Source organism: Gymnoscopelus braueri (genome assembly GCF_963280865.1).
Source record: "Gymnoscopelus braueri genome assembly, chromosome: 16".
Taxonomy (NCBI): Eukaryota; Metazoa; Chordata; class Actinopteri; order Myctophiformes; family Myctophidae; genus Gymnoscopelus; species Gymnoscopelus braueri.
Genome location: NC_137616.1, coordinates 25,800,692 through 25,819,503, shown reverse-complemented (window position 1 = coordinate 25,819,503; position 18,812 = coordinate 25,800,692). Strand labels below are relative to the sequence as shown.

The window sequence follows — 18,812 nt, the reverse complement described above, 5'->3', positions numbered from 1 at the left end:
GAATTGATCACAAGGGTCCTGTTTGTGGCTCTCAGGCGGTGTTCCAGCTCATTAGTTTAATTTATTTTTCATGGTTGGTTGGTTGCACTGCACAGGAACTATTTCCACCTTCCGTACTTGGAAAAGAAGCCCTGTATCTACATCAAGAGCTGGTGGCAGGACCAGAGGAGACGACTGTACAACTCCAACATCATGGACAAGATAGCTGACAAACTGGTCAGTAAGGACATTTCTTAATTTTGTGGCCAGTATAGGTGCACCATAAAATCCTCAGTGTTAATTTAACTCTGAAGGTCCTTACACACCGGGGCGATTTTTTTCATGCGAATAATATGTTTTTTTTAAAAACCTTATAAAGTCAATGCAAGCTTCCACACCAGTTTCGCGGAGCGGAAAAAGCGTCTTTTAATTATTCGGAACGAGTCCGAATTTTGCGTATATTCGCATATTCGCCGGTGTGTAACCGCCTTGAGAGTTAACAAATAGACCTTTACGGGTCCATTTGGTTACACTTGGAGGAACTCCAAGCATCTATCTACATCCTCCTATAATTCGACAAAGCTCTGTCTGTGCGGTGAGCCCAGAATCTCTTCTGCCCGGTTCTCCTCAGTGGCTGGAGCAATTGATCTGAATTTGCACACAGCCATTGACCATTACCATGTGCACGGAACACCGAAGCCCGTTTTTCACTTTCCCCAAATGTCAGCTGTTTATTAGAGTTTTTGTGTTTGCTGGCTCCCGGGTTGCCAAATCATGTGCGCATATCCCCCCACGGGTATGGTCTAGTTCTTCAATAATTTGATTTCTGTATCCATGATTTAATATTATGTGGATGGATAAAACCTTATTGATCACTGAGTGGTCAGAGTCTCAGGGTTTGCAGAAGCTAGTACCAACAGTAGATATAGATAGGAGAAGAAGGAATCTCATTGCATACAGTGTAATATAAATGTTTCCAAAGCTTTTCACCACAGTACCAAATGAGTCTTGAATATGGTGTTGAATGTGTATCCATAAACTGTATTTTGCAGATATTTCTGCTGCTATTGTATCCATGTGTTGTATTCCCACAGGAAGAGGGTCTGAATGACGTTCAGGAGATCATTAAGACCGAGAAGACCTTTCCAGAGAGAAGACTCAGGGGAGTTATGGAGGAGCTGAGTGTTGGCTGCAGGTATATTCTGTTATATGTAATGATCTGTATGCAATGCGTATGTATAATGTATTAGGCTGCAGAGTTGGGACAATAATGGATATTTCAACATTGATTAGTGCCAGAGAAAATATTGATAATATCGAATTATAATGACGGCATAGCATGGGGTCATGACATTAAAGTCCTTATTATGTCATGTTGGAGCATATTGGAGGTTATCTAACTTTCTTATCGTGATGATCAGGACATACAGTAATACTGGGAGGAATTTGATTTGAACGTTGAAAAGTGGACGTGTCTCTCTACTGTTATTAAGTGTACTTTGTCTCCTCTCCTCTGTCACGTCCAGTCGTTTTCTGACGCTGGCCAACAAGGACGCGAACCACGCAGGCAAGACCAAACTGGACCGAGAAAGGCTCAAGTCCTGCATGAGAGAGATGGTATGGTGCTGTTATGACATGAGAGAGAGAGAGAGAGAGAGAGAGAGAGAGAGAGAAATGAGGAGACAGAAATGAGGAGAGAAGGGAATGAGCTGAGTCAGTGTGTTTGTAGTGTATGAAGTAATTTCAATATATTGCAGCTAATGTACCATTAAATTTCTTATAATGAAGCCTACATTCTCAATTATGGGGCGCAAGATTGGACTGCAGAATCCATTTGAATTGACTTTTAAAATGTAATCGATTTTACATTTTAAAAGTCCTCCTGAATTGATGGAATTGAAGTGAAAGTAGGTCGACTCCACCCCGTGTGTGTGTGTGTGTGTGTGTGTGTGTGTGTGTGTGTGTGTGTGTGTGTGTGTGTGTGTGTGTGTGTGTGTGTGTGTGTGTGTGTGTGTGTGTGTGTGCGCGCGCATGTGCGTCCGTGCGTGCGTGCGTGCGTTCCTGAGTGCATGCACATGTCTTATCACATGAGATAATGACTGATCCAGGTGCCCTCGTTCCTGTCTCCTTACAGGACAACATGGGCCAGCAGGCCAAGCAGCTTCGCACTCAGGTGAAGAAGAATACGATCAAAGACAAGCTCAAGCTGGTGCAGAACTTCCTGCAAAGGCTCCGTTTCCTTGCCGACGAGGTACAGAGTAATTTGCGCGAGTCTTTTTTTAGATCTCTGCTTCCATAGATGAAGTCGCACAGAATCTGTTTGATGTGAAATGTCATAGAACATCATCTATGAGAAAAGAGCCCGGAACTGTGTTAAGAAGAGAAACATACTGTACAGTAACATTATCGTTGCTGTTGGGCGGAAACCTTGTATGTCCAAAACCGTTACTTTTCAGGAAGTGGAAAAAATAACCTCAATTATAATGGATCCAATGTAGTTATTATAAAATATATACATATATATACCCGGGTCCATAAAATAAATATTTATAAAACCGACTTAACCACTTTCAACCTGGCATCCCTATTTTGGATTTGGCATTATAATTAATAATTAATGATTAATATATTAATCTGAAAAATTGGGGCAGATGTTCTTCCTTGGCTTACTGGGAGTGTGTGTGCAAAGTTTCGGTCCAGTGGTGCCTGACATTAGCTGTTCACAGATGGACGGACAAACAAACGGACAAAATCTGTCCTGGCAGGGATAGCTACAGTACGATCAATATAGGAGCAGAATTGTGGTGAGAGCTTCAGGCGTGTTAGGGTTGAAGACAGACACTGAACGTGCCTTGTTTCTACTGGACAGGATGAGATGTGTGTGATGGGTGGGTGAGTGGGTGGTCGGTGAGGAAATGTTCTCAAAACATTGTGAGTACTTACACAAAGTTATGTATAACTTTATCAGTTGAGAATGTAACCATGTACTCTCATCCATTCCCTCTGCACAGCCCCAGCACAGCATCCCAGATGTCTTCGTCTGGATGATGAGCAACAACAAGCGCATCGCCTACGCCCGCATCCCCTCCAAAGACATCCTGTACTCCATAGTGGACGAGGAGACGGGCAAGGACTGTGGCAAAGTCAATGCAGTTTTCCTCAGGGTAAGGTTGTGTCTATGTAAACCCCTTAAACCCTACATACTTCATTGACCTGAGTCCCCCACGGGTCCGTATAGGGTCCCCACCTTTTTTTCGCCCTACACCAGTAGTTCTCAAACGCTCGTTCCCCCATAACTCTGAGAGTGTACAAATGAAACCAAAATGACCCGTAACCTCTTTGGGAAATTAGCCCATCTACAAGCTGTGATGCGTTGTGAGCTTGTAGATCGGCTATTTTGTAAAATGTTCCTCTATTATGACATGCCCACATTTGAGACGCTAGGGTTCATGTGGTTAGTCCCACCCTCTCTCAACATCTGTTACTGGTTGATATCAACACCTACAGTAGCTTCAGCCAAGTGGCAACACTGTCCACACTGTGATTAACGATAGCTCAGGGTGTGTTGGTAACTGGGTCGAGACCTGTGTTGCACTCTCAACAGTTTCCTGTCTTTCTACTCACTCCTATCTACAGTAAATAAAGCAAAATATACTGCCTAAAGATAATAAAAAAATGTTTTAGTAAAAAAAAATGCCAAAAGTTTAAATTTAGCACAATAATCATCCGATCCCACTATATATCCTTTATTGAGCCAATACAGTTCAGATTAGGTTAGGTCTATTTTATTATCCAGGTAGGAGGTTTAAAGTATTTTTGCGGTAAGTGCATTCACATTCACATTAAAAGCTGCTCACATAGATGAAAAACAGGCTTATTGAAATTCATATTTCAAGCATTAAATGTATGGCCAAGCTCACAAAAGTTAATACCATATTCATAAAAGTTCTTAAGACTGCCAGTAACTTAAGCAATATTCCATGTCTGGCTTCACTTTCATATCAGTAATCCTTTTTATACGAGCAGGTATCACTTTTTCCTAAATGGCGGACTTCTCATTTTGCAATAAAAAACTTTTAATATTGCACTCATTGTTATTATAATCGTTACATCCCCAGCTGCCAGGAAAGAAGGGATTTGGACCTGCGGGCTGGACGGTACAGGCTAAGCTGGAGCTCTACCTTTGGCTGGGCTTGAACAAGCAGAGGAAGGACTTCCTCAGTGGTCTGCCCAACGGCTTTGAAGAAACCAAAGCTGTCAGAAGCGGACCGGGCCTGCAGTCTGTTCCTCCTATCAGCCTCGTCTATAACAGTAGGTTCACTGTCCCCACCAGGCCGGAGGAGACTATGTTTCCCCTCCTATCCGTCCGTTGGTGTCCGTCCGTCCGCGTGTCTTTCTGTCTGTGAGCAGATCATCTCTGTGTTCGGCACCGTTGGAACGATCGGTGTAAAACGTTGCACGCACACACCCAGTACGTCAAGGAAGAATTCTTTCCAATAATGGAGTGCAAGATTGGACAGCAGAATCAATTTATTGCGAACGATTTTACATTTTTTAAAGTCCTCCTTCTGAATTGATGGAATTGAAGTGAAAGTAGGTTGACTCCACTCTTGTGTGTGTGTGTGTGTGTGTGTGTGTGTGTGTGTGTGTGTGTGTGTGTGTGTGTGTGTGTGTGTGTGTGTGTGTGTGTGTGTGTGTGTGTGTGTGTGTGTGTACCAGTGCTGTGGTACAGAGAAAGAATGTAATATCTGCACACTGTTCTTACTGCTCCCAAAGTGAATTTTACTCGTACAACATTTCGACCTGAGTGGTCTTTGTCAGGTACATACATTTAATTAACATTTATTTACCTGACAAAGACCACACAGGTCGATACTGTTGTACGAATCAAATTAACTTTGCCGATATTCCATTCTGTCTCTGTCTATTTTTTATACTGCATCCGTTGAAATTCACTTTTGGATGTGCACGTACTATCTGGGACTGCACCAGTGCTGTGAGTACTGTTATTATACAAAGGGCGCTTGGATAGAGAAATTATTCATAAGATTCTCAGATTCTTTTTGTTCCCTCTCCGGGTCAGTAATTTCGCTTAGATGGATTGTTTACTTCAGTTTTACTTTTAAAGTGCATTTTATTGTGTGTGTTTAGAAAGGAATTGGTTGCAAGTTTTGCTGTGATTTAAGTTTATGCGTGTGTGTGTGTGTGTGTGTGTGTGTGTGTGTGTGTGTGTGTGTGTGTGTGTGTGTGTGTGTGTGTGTGTGTGTGTGTGTGTGTGTGTGTGTGTGTGTGTGTGTGTGTGTGTGTGTGCGCGCGCGTGCGTGTTACAGTGAAGCAGGTATTCCAGCTGAGAGCACACATGTACCAGGCCCGCAGTCTGTTTGCTGCTGACAGCAGTGGACTTTCGGACCCCTTTGCCAGGGTCTTCTTCTCCACACACAGCCAGGTCACTGAGGTACGGACACATACGTTTGTATACACTGTGTGTGTGTGTGTGTACAAGTGCGAGATAATGAGAGGATTCATTTGTTAACTCATTCATGTATTGTGTATATAAGTCTATGCGTGTGAGAAAGAGGAGTAGTGAAGCGTATTGTTCACAAGCATTTAAAAAGAGGGATTGCTTGCCCGTCCTGACGTTGTGTTGGCGTTGGTGTACCACAGGTGCTGAGTGAGACCCTGTGTCCTACATGGGACCAGCTGCTAGTGTTCGATGACGTGGAACTCTATGGCGAGGCCAGCGAGCTGAGAGATGATCCTCCAATCATCGTCGTGGAGATCTACGACCAGGACACTGTGGTACGATTCTACTCTGGAGGGAGGGAGGGAGGGATGGATGGATGCAGTGGTGTGTTCTAGGTTTTTTCGGAGCGTATGCCATAATTATTCCCTCCCACACGCACATGCGCGCGTATATACATGCGCGCGTGGTCACCGAATGATATAACCACGTGGTCACCGAATGAAATAACCGTATATATGTGTGTGTGAACTACTTTCGAAACTCCCATGGGCAGCGGTTATTATCACCTCAATAGCCACACATAAGCCTTCACCTCGGACGCCACATTATCACATGAAAAAGGTTATTGAATTCCACACATGCCCCCATCCCCTCCTCCTGCGTATCAGATACACTACCTCGAATGGTTATTAGTATACCTTTTCCCCCCAATTATCTGGGACGGTATACTACATATATTGCGTAAAATGGTACTACACACAACTGGATGGATGGATGGAAGGAGAGATGAATGGATGACAGGTGGGTGTGTAGATGGATGCATGGATAGAAGGGTACAGTAGATACCTCATTGCATAGATGGATAATGCACGTAAATGCTTGAATGCTCTTGATGATGAATGAAGATAACGTTTGTCTTTGAGTTTGCGTTCAAAAACTAAAGGTGTTTGTTCTTCCTTGTCCACCCTGTGTGTTCCGACTGTTTGTCTGCTCTCACCTCTTCCATCCACCCTGTTCCTGATACTTGACCCCCTGACCCTGCTGTCTTGGCTAAGTAGAGTGTGAAAGTCCAGTAGTGTAAAAATCGCCTGGATTAAAGTTCTCAGTCGCCATGACCGATTTCAGTCATTTGGATTCCATAGAAGTCTTCAATGGAAGCATGTTGTGCACCGAAAATAGACGATCTAGTACATCGGCTATTTTTGGTTATTAGTTGTTTTAAGATGAAAGAATATTTGAAGTGGTCAAATTAGCAATAGAATAGATTATAGACAGAATGCATGTTCAGAAACATCTTCCATCTCTCGGATATTTCATAAAAGCAAGGTTGGCTGTATGTAGCACAGTAGGAATATTGTGCTAATTGTTACTTTAGATAACAGAGTGCTATTGTGGTGGGCTCCTTTCACGCTGGCCTAACAAACATTTTAAGTTGTTAGATTTCAATTTGCTAGTTGTAGTACTAATAACAGTAGTACCAGTATGTACTACCATGTTTGAGTTGTACTGTAAATACAACCGGCTGGAGTTGTATCGATGGTTGGCTGGCTTTAGTACAAGTAAATCCACCCTCAACCATCGCTTGTGAATTATTTTCCAGTTTAGCTACAGCTTACATAATACATTTACATTAAACTACCATGAAGTGTGTTTTGTTAGCCACCACTTTAATCCTCAGTGATTACTGGCAAGGCTTGTTCTGCCAGTTATTTTGAGCTTGTTGAAAGCCAAATCACTGCATCAGATGTGCACTTGGACTTACACTGACATCTAGTGGCCGCCGTTTGAAACCGCACCTTCCCAAACCCGTGTTTAACTCCCTTCCCTTGTCCCCCGGCTGTTTGGTGTCATGATGTGTGTGGCGCTCAGGGCAAGGCAGAGTTCATAGGTCGGGCGTTTGCCAAGCCCATCACTAAGATGTGTGATGAACACTACAGCCCTCCGAGGTTCCCCCCGCAGCTGGAGTACTACCAGATCTACAGAGGGAACAGCACTGCAGGGGACCTGCTGGCTGCCTTCGAGCTGCTGCAGGTAAGATGGAATGGATGCAGAAATGCAGAAATGCACACATGGCACGCACGCACGCACGCACGCACGCACGTACACACACACACACACACACACACACACACACACACACACACACACACACACACACACACACACACACACACACACACACACACACACACACACACACACACACACTGTTGTTGTAAACGACAGTAGAAGTTTTAAAGTGTCAAATAAAGTACCCTAAATTAAAAAGCTGCAAAGTAAATTGAAGCCTATGGGTGGTGATAGAGGTCACTGAAATGGTTAGCTTTCTCTGGGGAGCTTGAATGTGCTCAGCAAGTTGCATGGCAATCCATACAGTGGTATTCGAGCTATCTTGTTTGGGACCAAAGTGTTGGGCAGATCAGACCATCCTGACTGACCGACCGACAAGACCTGTCTCTCTCTGCCTTTGCTTGTTGTGTGCTCATCTGTCTTCTTATAGCCTGGAAACCAGACAAATCTGCCAGTGCAACAAAACAAAAAAGGCTCAGCAGATTAGTCTGGCCCCACTCAGTTGTGATTGGATTTCACTGACCCCAAAGTTGTGGGGCGCCAATCAGGAACCAGTATGCAAATATGGGGCGGGTTTATCACCAGAGGCATTTTTTTTAATCTGCCCCTTGGAAATACAGGTTCCACACAGAGATTCCAGACTAATATCTACACAGTGATATTAGTCTGACCATGCCAGGCTAGTCTTATGTGCTATCCTTTGTGTTTCTATAACAATTTCCCCTCCCAACTATTTCTAAACCCTCCCCCCACACATCCCACCTCCTGCCCTCATGTGAGACACCATCAACCCCCCATGCCTCCTTCCTCTCTTCCCTTCCACTGTGTCCTCCCTCCTCCCCTTCACACGCACTCTTTAACCTCTTCCCTTCTGGTCCTCCCTCCTCCTCCATCATCCTCCTCCTCAACTCTTCATCCCTGTCTGTCTCTTCATCATTGCCACCCTTCCATTCCTTCTCTTCTTCTCCTCCTCCTCCTCTTCCTCCTCCTCTCTACAGATGCCTTTTGATGAGGAGGAGATGAGGCGGTCCTTGATCGCTGTCCATAACTTTGCTGTTCCTCAGATCAAGGTGCTCTTTTTACTCTCTGTCCGCCCCCCCTCTGCTCATTGGGCCAGTCACACATCACAGACTCTTGGCTCTTTTCAACTAGGAAGCAGTAACCCATGAACCTTCCATAACATGAAACTTTCCAGCAACCGTGACGTTCTGTGATCGTTTTTTTGTTTTTGTTTAACCCATTCAAACCGGGAACACATCTGTGTGTCATTTTTTGATATCTTTGGGCTATTCAAAAATAGCAGATATACAAGCTCATAGCGCGGCACCGAGTGCCACGCTATGAGCTTGTAGATCTGCAAAAAATATATAAAAATGTGCAAATCTTTGAATATATAGTTTTTTAAAGCGAACATTGACTCAAATCTTAACTTCTGGGGATTCTACAAATGTCTTCTAAATGTTGCTATAATATCAGTGGTTCTCGAAAATTATATGTATTTGGCCGTGGACCCCCATCTCAAAATATTTTGTTCCAGGGACCCCCAGGAGTTGTAACAGAGTTAAAAATGTTCGCTTTAAAAATACATATATATATTCAAAGATTTGCACACATTTTCCACGATTTTTTGAAAATAGCAGATCTACAAGCTCATAGCGCAGCACTCGGTGCCGCGTTATGAGCTTGTATATCTGCTATTTTTGAATAGCCAAAGAAATCTTAAAATGACACAGAGATGCGTTAATATAACCAGAACCACGCCTGAAGGGGCAGGTAGTGAGTGGTACATCATAAAAACAGTCATAAAAAAGTAAAGAGCAAGGCCCAAATTAGGTTCTGAATAACTTTATCTGACCTTATCTGAAACCGAGTCATATGGAAATAAATCCAGAACCCTGTGAAATACGTTACATTGCACGGTTCGCTTAGTTCTCGTAGTGGAGAAGATCCATCTGTCTGTGGTGGTGTTTTATCTCTGTCAACGGGAGGATGTTATTCGACAAGCGTGTGCTGAGTCATTTATCTTCATTTCCTCAGTACTTTTCCCTTCTTATCTGTTTTCCAGCTAGAGTAAAAGGTCTCAGTGTTTTTGAGCAGGGGTTCCCAAACTTTTATAGCTCAAGAAAGACCCAAAAAGAGTCTTCCCAGGATGCAAACTTACAGAAATACACAATGAATTACTTAATAGCCAATCTATGGAAATGACACATCGTAGTGTGATGCATTGTGAGCTTGCAGATCTGCGATTTTCACTATTTTAGAGAGCGGTGTGGTGTCATTGCTTGTGTTTAAGTTCTGCTTTCCCTCTCTGAGTAGGTTGGTCAAGCAGGCAGGGCAGACCTTCCTCCGCTAGGAGAAGGACCAACGGACTCAGAGCGTGGACCCATTCTCCCTGTGCCCCTGGGCATCCGGCCAGTCCTCAGTCGTTACCGCATAGAGGTGAGAACCATATCAGTATCATCTATAAAGATATCATATCACTGTCGGGCAGCAACCTCCATATATCATCTTTTTATGTTTTGTCATAAATGAATGCAGTACATAGTGAGTACATACATTTTCAATATCTGTGGCCCCTAGGGGGGAATCAAACCCATAACCAGTCACTTCAGACCCACTCAAGCACACAGGACAACACAAAATGCGTGTGCTTTGAGCTCATTTTGACCCTAATGCTAACATCTCCTCTGTGCAGGTTCTGTTTTGGGGCCTGAGGGATCTAAAGAGGGTCAACTTGGCACTGGTGGACCGGCCACGTGTGGACATAGAGTGTGCAGGCAGAGGGGTCCAATCTGCCCTCATCCAGAACTACAAGAAGAACCCCAACTTCAGCACCCTGGTCAAGTGGTTTGAGGTGGTAAGTGCAACCAACTATGGAGATATTTTAAATAAAAATTATATTGTTAAGAATAGGTTTGACATGAAGGTAATCTTGACAATATTATATTATCAATATTATTATCAATATTAATATTATATTATCTGGTTAAGATGCCTACCCAACCCATGCTTAACCTTTTATCTTTTTAATGTAGCACTTATCTCTTATTGTTTTTCCTCTTAATAAAGTTGGTTCCTTCCTTTTCTTTATGTAAAGCGACTTTGGGTACTTAGAAAAGCGCTATATAAATCTGAGCTATTATTATTGTTGCTTTGCTAATTAGCTATACACAGGGCCCTGCTTAGCCCCGTAACGGTACTTCCGAGCAGCTATGCTCTCTAATCCCCTTAATGAACAATGCACTTATCTAGTAAATACAGCCACAAGACATGGAGGTCTTTACACTTACACTAATTAAAATGTCAAATGGAAACAGAATCGTGGTCAACTAATGACCAAAAATGGTCCATATTAAAAACAACATTAAACTTTTAAAAGCCACTCAAACAGAAAGTTCATCTCTGTGTACAGCAGAGAAGCGATACAGTTCTTCAACACTTACTGTATGTGCCCACTGCCCAGCATCAACAGCAACAGCGCGATGAGAATGGCCTCTACTCTTGCTATTGGCAGAACATTTTCCTCAGGACCAAAATAAATCCTCATTAAGTTGACTATCTACGTATGTCATCCATTTTGGTTGTTCACCTCGATCATTTTGGGGGTTGACACTGCTGGTGGCGAATTGTATGAGTCCATCCAATTAAGGACCGCTGTCAGTACTTTGATTCTCTGCTGTCAACAGAGACAACCTTTCCATGTTGGAGTGGCTATCATAAGTATTCTGATTATCTCCATGCATTTCAAATGAACCGTTGTTGTTCATGAGAAGTTGATGATTACGTAAGTCCATTTGAAATTTTGATTAGACACTCAATTTCCTACTTTGTGTGGCTTGTGACAGTTTTTTACTAGATAAATGCATGCTCATCACGGGACTGGAGTGCAGAGAGATCCTAAGACTTTTCATCAACAAACAGTGGTTACAAATACTGTAAAACGCCTTAATTCTATTTCTGCTTCAGGAACAGTCAAATCACAGTCAAACCTCTTATCTCCAAATTTTAAGTATTATGTTTTTTCGTAAATTAATAACCTACCTCATCACACAAAAGTAGCTAAAATAACAGGTCTATCTCAAAACACCCCGCGATGCAACGCGTTTTGAGCTTGAGCTCTTTTTCAATTTGAATCCTGAAAATTAATAGTTTTCCACCCGACAACAACGATATCCTAAGCCTGAGCTATACTCCACCTCTTCCCTCTGACCACAGGACCTTCCTGAGAACGAGCTCCTCCACCCTCCTCTAAACATCAGGGTGGTGGACTGCAGGGCATTTGGCCGCTACACCCTTGTGGGCTCCCATGCTGTCACCAGCCTGAGACGTTTCATCTACAGCGCCCCGGACAAGACTTCCAACAACTGGGCCAATGCAGGTACTGTACATATACAGTACATTACTAATACTGAGCTGACGGAGTTTAGTCTTTAGTATTTGTATCAAGTAACAAGTTATTAGTTAAGTTCTCATGTTGAGAGCCAGAATTCAAGACCTTTGATTGTCACACAGTTTGTTCCTTCAGTATCTACCACAAGTCGTATGAATCAATTACTTTTATTCTTTATTATACTAGGTTTCCTCTCATTTTAAATCAGACTGTACCAGACCTGGGTCTAATACCATTTGCTAAAAGAAAAAAAAAAAGAAGAAAATGTTATATGCTTTCAACCTCATCAAGCATTTGTATTTTATTCAAGTCAATCTAGCATTTTCTTAGCCAGATACCTTGCTACCCCGTCCTTCTTATACTCACAGGTTGAAACAGATGTTGAATCATGCTTTCAGATGCTGTAGGGTCACTGTAGTGTGAATCTGTATTCTTTAGGCCTGATTTATACTTAGCGACGCATTCACATTGTGTGCTTGTAGAGGTATAACTCAGGCTTTACTGACTTTTCTGATTTCTCTGCTTGCTTCTTGCACTTTTCCACCTTTTCTGCACATCACTGTCTCCCTCAACCCTTATCCTGTATTTTCCATAAATCCTCCCTCTATCCCTTCCTCTATCCCTCCCCCTTCATACTGTACCTACCTACCTCTTACTGTTACGTACCTTCTTGCACGTCCTTGGATGATGTCTTGTCTTCTCCTACCGACGGCCCTCCTCGTCAACCTTGTCAAACTTGACATCTCCAGCTAAGCTAATGAATGGCTACATGGTGCTCGCCAATGGTGGCTCCCAGTCGCGCTCCTCAAACAGCCTCTATTCCCGCACCCCGCCCCGCACCCTCTCTCGCCCCGCAGGTGACGCCATAGTCAACATGGAGAATGCGGAGCACTCGGTCCGAAAGATGGACACGGTGGTCAAGTTGGAACCTGTAAGCCTGTGTTTGTGGATTTTATGTGCTTATACAGTAATATTTAACTTAAAAGATTTTGCTTGCCTTGTTATAACTTGAGCAAAATGTCTTTGATGTGAGAATTATTACTGCTTTTGTAACAAAACTATCACTATTAGCTATATTATTCATATCTTTGACATTATATACTGCATTTGATACACATCGGTTATTCTTTTGAGGTCGTGATTTTGGAGGCGAGCTATATAATCAACTTCTCCGCTCCACTGGAAAAATACCCCTGCTTGCATAAAATTGTGCATTGTGCCTGCTCCTTGTGATAAGCACAGAAATATTCAGAACTGGTGCAAAGGACTGGAATCACCTTATAACTGCAGTGACTTTATGCTGAGACATCATATTTTATTATTAACTAGTGCAGCACCCGTTATCAGAGTACTTGAAGGTCAGTCTATGATGTTGCAGACCAGTCATCTATGCCTTCAGTAATATGACATCATCCCCATATTTGGACAAACACCCAGACTCTGTGTGTGTGTGTGTGTGTGTGTGTGTGTGTGTGTGTGTGTGTGTGTGTGTGTGTGTGTGTGTGTGTGTGTGTGTGTGTGTGTGTGTGTGTGTGTGTGTGTGTGTGTGTGTGTGTGTGCGCGTGCACACACACACGCGCGTGCGTGTGTTTGTTAAGAGGACGGTATAGTGACGAGGCTTTCCAACCTGTTTGAGTTGTTGTCGCTCTTTTTTTATTTATTTTTTGGGGCGGGGGGGGCTTGTGAAAGTTACATTTATGTCATGATATGAAATGTGAGCTTACCATAATAGAAATAATCCTTAATCATATTCCATCATGTATCATTGCACAATTCAAATAATCCTCTGCCCTGATTTTCCATGGGCAGTGTTGCCAGATATTGCGAGAGAAAGAAGCCTAGGAAAACAAGCCCAAAAGAACAATAGGAAGCAGTATTACACAAACAGCCGAAAAAAAAAGAAGAAAAAAACGCATTCGCACGGCGGCTAGAAGTTTTCGCCGAGGAAGCCGCCCCCCCCCCCCCCCCAGTATTTATTAATGCCCCCCCAGTTATTAATTTCTGTATCCGGGCCTGTTGTCGCTGCATGTCATTCCTTATGATTCTTATTAATCTGTGTTTTGTTGTGTTTGTATCCCCCCCCGTGCTACTATAGACATCTGATGCAGTAGTTAAGGTTGATATGGTAAGTCATTAACCTCATATGCTGTATATCATAGAACCATTACATGCTGGTGCCATTCACGAACAAATAAATAAATAAAAAGGAAAAAAAAAAACTGAGAGCACCCCATACTCTCTTCATAGAATGAGGAAGAGAATGGGAAAGAGAGAAAGAAAAAGAAGAAGAAGAAGAAGGGAGAGGTGGAGGAAGAGGAGGAGTTGGATGAGAGTATGCTCGACTGGTGGTCCAAATACTTTGCGTCCATCGACACCCTCATGGAGGTTTGTGATTCTATTCTATTCTATTTTGTTCTGTTCTGTTTGTATTTCAGTGAAATGTACTGTATGTAATGTGAACAGCAGAAACAAATCTTCGCTGTCGGGTGGAAACGTATTATTTAGTCACAAGATCTTGTTAATACTTTTCATTGGTTAAATATTTATAAAACCCAAAGACACACGTAACCATTTTGACTTTCTCTTTCATCATACACAAAATTAATCTTCATGTACCGTGCAAGCTGGCAGTGTGCATTCTTAATTTTTTATTAATAACATGTCACATTGCAACGCCTTGTGAGTTTGTAGATCGGCTATTTTTTGCTACTTTTGCGTGGCAATCTTGAATGCAGAGTGAATGCACATTGCAACGCCTTGTGAGTTTGTAGATCAGCTACTTTTGCGTGGCACTCTTGTATGCAGAAGTAGGGAATTCATATAAGGAAAAACAGACAAAGTTGAAATATGGAGATACAAGGTTTCTGCCGGACAGCAACTGAATCTACTTGGGATGCAGCGTGGTTATAATGTTACCTGTATCTTGTGATATGAGAGAGGATCTCTGCTGTTTTGCGATGGAGTGTGAAAGCCCTCCATCCCCTGCAGAGCTGACTCTCTTTTGTGCCGTGGGTTCCAGATCTTGAAGGCCCAGGACGCTGCCCAGGCCGAGGCAGAAGAGAGAGAAGACCTGGAGATAGCAGCAGAGGGAGCAGGTAGTTAACATTAACCACTTAACCCATTCTTATCCGGGAACGCATCTACAAATCTTCTAAATCCTAACAGGTTTCTGAAAACCATATGTTGCTATAATATCAGTGGTCCTCAAACTTTTTCATGTCAAGGACCTCCCAAAATGATATGTATTTCGTAGCGGACTCCCATCTCAAAATATTTTGTTCCAGGGTCCCTTGAACAAAATATTTTGTTTCAGGGACCCCCAGAAGCAAATATTGGAGTTAAAAATATAAAAGTTAAAACATATTCAAAGATTTGCACAAATTGTCAAGATTTTTCAAAAATAGCTATGAGCTTGTATATCCGCTATTTTTTGAATAGCCAAATAAATCAAAAAATGACACAGATGCTTTCCTGGTCTTAATGGATTAAGCCCCTATACAACCAGCAGGGGGTGCCTGCCAATGCCAATAAGCCTGGATGCCTTGTTGCTTTGATTGCTGGGAAAGGGTCATTCCACCCAAAAAGGGGTACCAGTAGACATTTTAGGAAAAAGCTCCCAAGATGTTTTTTTTACAGCATTGCTCCTTAAAAGCAAACCGTGTAGAAGAGTATCTATTTTTCTGTCGGCTTTTCAGGAGCTAATTTCGCAAACTGCTGGACCGATCAGTGACGATTTCACATTGTGTTTTATACTTTTTAAATATTTTTAAATAGTTTCATCAGCTCACAAGATAAAGTAGAATGCAATCTCAAATGGTATCATGATTGCATTGTCTAAAGAGGCTGATTTTATTTTTCATTGCTTTACCTATATTTAACATCTAGAATTATATAGGGAATGAAGCTGTTTAAAGTAAGATTATTGGCCCTGTGAAAGTCCTTGCAATGACATAGAGCAGCATTAGAGCACCTGCACTATTATCACAGCTGCTGAAATCATCATTCTGCGATGGTCTTCGGTCTGCCTTTTATTTACATGAAATGAAGTGCTGTGTGATGTTTAGCGCAGAGCATGCAAAGGCACGCTGTGCTTGCTGCTTTCTCTCCACTGCTGGCCTGCTTTTCTTTATCATCCTACACACACGCACACATACACCATCCACGCTTACATCACAGCCTTCACATCATTACCATTCTAACCGCTCCTGCGGTTGCCACGCTCACCCACACACATGAAAGTTGGCTGATGCAGTTTCACTGAATGAATCTTTGCCTAACGCCTTCCTATGATACACGCTTCCACCCCTTTTAAATCCTTTAATGTTAAACAATTTGATGTCACGTTGTAACACAAATCTGACTCAGGCGATATTATAATAACAGTGAAAGACCCAAAACAGTTTGGGTCTTTCCAGTCAATCATCTCCTAGCCATGTTTTCTACTTGATGAGAAGGTACAGTAGTTAAGTGTCTCGGCGAACCCCAAAGAGGCAGACCTGTCAGCTTTCATGTTGACTGACATGCAGAGTGCTGTGTCCCACCCTCCCACCCACCTCTCCATGATTCCTGGCTTCCATCTCCACCTTCCTTCCTTCCGTCCGTCCTTCCTTCCTTCCTTCCTTCCTTCCTTCCACTCAGCCTTTCGATATCAAGATATCAAACCTGATGACTTCCCTATGAAAGGCACAAAGAGCAAGGAGAAGACCAAGGACAGGAGAATGTTCAGGGACAAAAAGAAAGGCCACGGCCACACAAGCGGCGAAACTTCAGAGAAACGGCCGGTGAAGCCTAGAATAGACGAGCTACTGGTTAGTGTGTCATGCGCACACACACACACACACACACACACACACACACACACACACACACACACACACACACACACACACACACACACACACACACACACACACACACACACACACACACACACACATACATATACACGCGCACGCTCACACAGTCCGATTGTACGTGCTTGCAAGTGCAAAGACTCTCAAAATGTGCACATAGAAATACACAATGTCTGTGTGCACACGTGGACACAGATGTACACATATAGCCTACTGTACATACTTTAGTCTTTGTGTGTATTTTGCTACTATCCAGGTTTACAACAAGGAGCTGGACAGTGAGTTTGGTGACTTCGAGGATTGGCTCCATACATTCAACCTGTACAGAGGCAAGGCTGGGGACGAAGATGAACAGGCACTGGATGACGACAGAATCGTTGGAAGATTCAAGGTGAAACTGTGCTATTCTGTTTCTGCTGGCGTTCACTTTTAGATTAGAACGTGCAGAGTAGATCATTGTAAAGTAGAGTAGAGAAGACTCTTGAAAGACAAAACCTTTCAGCGTCACTTATCAGTCATTCATTCAGTTTTTGGAGTTATTTGGCTTGTCTCACTTGTAAGAAGCTAGAACATTTTAAATAATGTAATGGTAACTTAGACTTTGCCTGAGGAAGACCATTTTAGGTTGAAACAACCAAGCTTTAAGCAAACTTTAATTCAGTTTTCTCATTCTTTATAGACGCTTTTTAATTTTCATTCTTTATAGACCATGGTGTGACTTGCTTTAACCCCTGTAACTTTGTTTAACCCCAGGGGTCACTGTGTATGTACAAACTACCCCTTTCTGAGGAGATCACCAGGGACGTGGGCTTTGATCCCAACATGGGCATGTTCCAGAGCATTCCTCACAATGACCCCATCAAAGTCCTTGTCCGTGTTTATGTGGTCCGGGTGAGTAGTAACTTGGTTAACTTTCAGCTCTAAACCACCATCTAAAACCCTAAAGTGTATTGTAGCAATGTAAAGCCTATATACTATTCTATTCTATTTTATTCTATTCCAGGCCACAGATCTTCACCCTGCTGATATCAATGGGAAAGCTGATCCCTATGTTGCCATTAAACTTGGCAAGTCAGAGGTGAAGGACAAAGAGAATTACATCTCCAAACAGCTCAACCCTGTCTTTGGCAAGTGAGTACAGATAAGCCATATAATATATTAAACGTTATCATAAAGTACGGCATATTACCCTGTTCATGTTAATGTTTTGCATAAACAGCTCAATGCATGACTTATCAAGCAGACAAGTCCAAGCCACTTCTACAGACAGGGTTTAGCGTATGTTATTTTCTGTGTTCTATGGGGTATTTCTTTAGGCACCTTGCTCTATTTTAATACGCCATGTTCAAAAGTATTACACAAAAAAAAGTGGTTTGTTTTGTGTTGTTTTCATTGACAGACCACGTTGTGCCAATGGTCTTTAAACCAATATGTTCAAAGGAAAAACAATAGTGTGGTAAAAGATCAGGGACAAGTCATACTGGATGTCTGTATCCACGCCATAATTTTCTCATTCTTATCCAACATTCATATTTCACAAAATATGTCCTTTCTGTTTAGATCATTTGACATTGAGGCCACGTTCCCCATGGAGTCCATGCTGACAGTGTCGGTGTATGACTGGGACCTGGTGGGCACCGATGATCTCATAGGAGAGACTAAGATTGACCTGGAGAACCGTTTCTACAGCAAGCACAAAGCATCATGTGGAATAGCCTCCAGCTACTCTGTGTAAGCATCCATCCATCCAGGTGTCAGCCAATCACCACACACATAGCAACCGCTTCCGCATTGAGTGACACTCAGTCAAGACCATTTGAGATGGACAGAAACAGACTACAGTATGGAAACAGTACCAAATATTGATAACAAAGTTTTAAACTAGTTGGTGTAGGTGTGAAAAAGTCAATATTGAGCAACAACATGGTTTATTTCTTGACTAAGATGTATAGATTGTTTACAGACAAGCTGTCAATAATGCACTAGTGGATCCCAATTCCCCTAATGGCAATATATTAATAGGTTTGCATTTATGAAAAGACATACTTGAATATCA

General features: G+C 42.5%; 1 protein-coding gene across 1 annotated transcript in view; it reads left to right on the top strand.

Annotated features, from left to right (window-relative positions):
• The window catches only part of otofa (otoferlin a), a 99,403-nt gene that overhangs the window by 70,640 nt on the left and 9,951 nt on the right, over nucleotides 1-18,812 (top strand). Inside the window, 21 exon segments of the mRNA XM_080452383.1 lie at nucleotides 96-216; nucleotides 1,074-1,174; nucleotides 1,506-1,596; nucleotides 2,114-2,230; nucleotides 2,991-3,143; nucleotides 4,098-4,290; nucleotides 5,310-5,434; nucleotides 5,644-5,778; nucleotides 7,313-7,474; nucleotides 9,830-9,952; nucleotides 10,209-10,370; nucleotides 11,729-11,891; nucleotides 12,653-12,834; nucleotides 13,999-14,028; nucleotides 14,151-14,288; nucleotides 14,923-14,998; nucleotides 16,542-16,711; nucleotides 17,013-17,147; nucleotides 17,510-17,647; nucleotides 17,760-17,887; nucleotides 18,317-18,487. Coding sequence (XP_080308509.1) covers nucleotides 96-216; nucleotides 1,074-1,174; nucleotides 1,506-1,596; nucleotides 2,114-2,230; nucleotides 2,991-3,143; nucleotides 4,098-4,290; nucleotides 5,310-5,434; nucleotides 5,644-5,778; nucleotides 7,313-7,474; nucleotides 9,830-9,952; nucleotides 10,209-10,370; nucleotides 11,729-11,891; nucleotides 12,653-12,834; nucleotides 13,999-14,028; nucleotides 14,151-14,288; nucleotides 14,923-14,998; nucleotides 16,542-16,711; nucleotides 17,013-17,147; nucleotides 17,510-17,647; nucleotides 17,760-17,887; nucleotides 18,317-18,487 — 2,814 coding nt within the window.